The sequence below is a fragment of the Bremia lactucae genome, linkage group LG7, assembly GCF_004359215.1.
Source record: "Bremia lactucae strain SF5 linkage group LG7, whole genome shotgun sequence".
Taxonomy (NCBI): Eukaryota; Oomycota; class Peronosporomycetes; order Peronosporales; family Peronosporaceae; genus Bremia; species Bremia lactucae.
Genome location: NC_090616.1, coordinates 2,808,904 through 2,812,183, shown reverse-complemented (window position 1 = coordinate 2,812,183; position 3,280 = coordinate 2,808,904). Strand labels below are relative to the sequence as shown.

The 3,280-nt window shown below is 43.7% G+C and overlaps 1 protein-coding gene across 1 annotated transcript; it reads left to right on the top strand.

The window, feature by feature from the left end:
* Positions 1 to 278: 278 nt before the first annotated feature.
* On the top strand, positions 279 to 2,234 carry CCR75_007647 (uncharacterized protein; the record flags this gene model as incomplete). The annotated part of the gene is made up of 1 exon (XM_067965705.1): positions 279 to 2,234. One exon carries the CDS (start codon positions 279 to 281, stop codon positions 2,232 to 2,234), a length of 1,956 nt encoding a protein of 651 aa, XP_067822533.1.
* Between the last annotated feature and the right edge of the window lie 1,046 nt (positions 2,235 to 3,280).

Below are 3,280 nucleotides of genomic sequence, written 5' to 3'. Positions count from 1 at the left end.
ACGAAAAGTAATTTTTCAATCATGGAACAATTTTCAGTTCGTTAAAGTGGCTATTTGACCATTTCGGCCTAAATTTAAATTATCTCAAAGAAATTTTAACTATGGCTCGCAGCCCGTCGGCCACACGCTCCCTACAGCGATACCGTTCGCGATCGCGATCTCGGTCGCGCTCTCCTTTGCGCTCAAGACGCCGCAGAACTCATCGAAGGAGACGAAAAGTATCCAGCGGTTCTTCATATTCCCGCTCTCGCAGCGCATCCACACCACCTCGCAAAAAAATGCGTCGTAAATCGCACGCGAACAAAGATGACAAAAATATTGAGCCGAAAAATCATGACACCGCATCGAGTGACATCACGCCTCCACGTCGCTTCAACGATGATAATAAAGAAGTCTCACCCTCGCGAGGTCCAGTAAAGCAGGAAGACAAGAAGGATACTTCAGTGCGTAAGAGGACGCTCCTTTTGGATGCCCGCGCCAGTGGTCGCACGGGTGGCGTATATATTCCGCCTTTTAAGCTTGCGCAGCTACGAGAGCAGCAAGAATTCGATCTTAATGTATCTTCCGAAGAAGTGCAGCGTCGCACGTGGGACGCACTTCGCAAGAGCTTAAATGGAATCATAAACAAGGTAAATGTGGCTAATTTGAGCAATATTTTGCCCGAGCTTTTTCAGGAAAACTTGGTGCGCGCTCGTGGATTGCTAGTTAGAGCCATAATGAAAGCACAATTAGCTTCTCCAGGCTTTACGCACATCTACTCGGCTCTTGTAGCTGTAGTCAACACCAAGATGCCAGAGATTGGAGAATTGCTAGTCAAACGGGTTGTGTACCGTTTCCGGCGCTCATTTAAAAGAGGCGATAAAGTTGTGGCTATTGCACTTGTAAGATTTGTCGCGCATCTCGTGAACCAACAGGTTGTACACGAACTTTTAGCGCTTGAAGTGTTGACCTTGCTATTAGCTAATCCAACGGATGATTCTGTGGAAGTTGCAGTGAATTTCACGAAAGAGAGTGGACAGATCTTAGCTGAATTGTGTCCTGAAGGCCTACGTGCCATTTTTGAACGATTCCGAGGCATTTTGCACGAAGGAGAAATTGATAAGCGTGTTCAGTACACGATTGAAGGACTTTTTGCAATTCGTAAGGGTGGATTTGTAGACTACCCCGCTGTGCATGGACAGCTGGATCTTGTGGAGTCAGGCGACCAAATTACACACGAATTAACGTTAGAGGAGTCAATTGACTGCGAGGAAAAGTTGGATGTGTTTCGATTTGATCCAGACTATGAGAAGAATGAGGAGATGTGGACTGCCATTAAAAAGGAGATACTGGGTGAATCCGACTCGGGTTCCGAGTCGGCTAGCGACACCGACGATGATGGCGATGAAGAAGGTGAGCCGGAACAGGTGGTATCCGCAGACTCGAGCATGGCAATTCAGGATTATACTGAGCAGGATCTTGTGAATTTGCGCCGTACAATTTACTTAACCATCATGTCTAGTATAACACACGAGGAGTGCGCACACAAATTGATGAAATTAAATATTCGTCCTGGCCAAGAAAAAGAAATCTGCTTGATGCTTATCGAGTGTTGCAGTCAGGAACGGACATACCTTCGCTACTACGGACTGCTTAGTGAGCGTTTTTGTGTGATTAAGCGAGAGTATCAGGACGCCTTTGATAAATGTTTTGCTGAACAATACGCATTGATTCACCGTCTGGAGACGAATAAGCTTCGCAATGTAGCGAAGCTTTTCGCTCATTTGCTGTTCACAGACGCTTTGCCATGGACAGTATTTGAATACATTCACCTGAACGAGGAGGAGACGACGTCATCCAGTCGTATCTTCATCAAGATTTTGTGTCAAGAGCTGTCAGAACACATTGGCATGAAAATGCTCAATACGAGGTTTTCGGACGAAGTAATGCAGCCTACTTTTGCGGGTCTATTCTCTAAAGATAACCCACGCAACACCCGTTTTGCTATCAACTTTTTCACGTCTATTGGTCTTGGAGGTCTAACGACAGACTTGCGGGAATATTTGAAGAATGCACCGAAAGTAGTCATGGAACAGACAAAAGGATCAGCTAACCAGAGTGATTCAGAGTCGGAATCTGACTCGAGTGATGACAGTAGTAGTAGCAGCAGTAGTAGTAGTGACAGCACTTCTGACTCTGATTCAAATTCGGATTCTAGGAGTGCTAGTAGTAGCGATTCGTCTGATTCTAAGTAAGCATAAATTTGTCAAGAGTGATATGCTTAGATTTGCCAAAATTCAAATAACCTTAGCTAATACTTAACTCACCTAAGCCTAAGTTAAAGCCAATCCTTCAAATAGCTGAAAAATTGAGCATGCAACGTTGATATTAGGCGCCGTACCTAAAACGGGGTGTATCGTTACATGAAATTAACACTTAAAGGCTGTTAATTAATATATTATCTAAAAGGTAGATAATATTTGGAGGATATTACTTTATACAGTAACATTCAGAATTCTTATTCATAAATAGGTATAGACCATTATATCTATTTATTCCGCAGACTAATCAGCTGTAGAGGTAATCAAAGTGAGAGTTACAGATAAGATAAAGATAAGAATTCAATTACATGTTTAGTATTAGATTATAATTAAGTTAGCATTTACAAGATAGAAAGAGAGACGCTTAATTATATTAATACAGTTTTCATTTTACCCTCTTAAGCTAGTTACCTTAAAGAGAAGTCTTCCCCTCCACGTATGAAATAACGTGAGGCACCACTCGCAACTGAAGCAGTGGGAAGTGGACTTGTGCTGAAGCAGTACAAGTCGTAGTGCCCCGTCACACCTGGTAGCACTTTGTAGTCCGTCCAAGGACCACATTTTCCACATTTAACATGGACATGTTAGTTGATAGTGGGAATACGCATCACGTTTCCCGTGAAAGCTACTCCTTTTTAAGTGATATAGAAAGGAGTGCGGTCGAACGAATGAGTTCGATCGTAGGAAACGATGCAATGCTGTCCAATTTGGACAGAGATGCCCTCCATTCAGCCATCGCCAAGTTCATACAACATGAACTTGACGAGATGAAGGAAAACGTAGCCTTGCTGAATCAGCAAGGCTCTCAACAGGCAGAACTGTTGAGGTTACAACAGGTACAGACCCCTGTACCTGGGATGACGCAAACGCGTCGTCCCGAAACTTTAAAGATTGACATCTCTAAGTATAGGGGAGTCGAAGAAGACTCCCTCTTGAGATGGTTTGTCGAGTTGGACGATGCCATAAGGGCACGTCACATC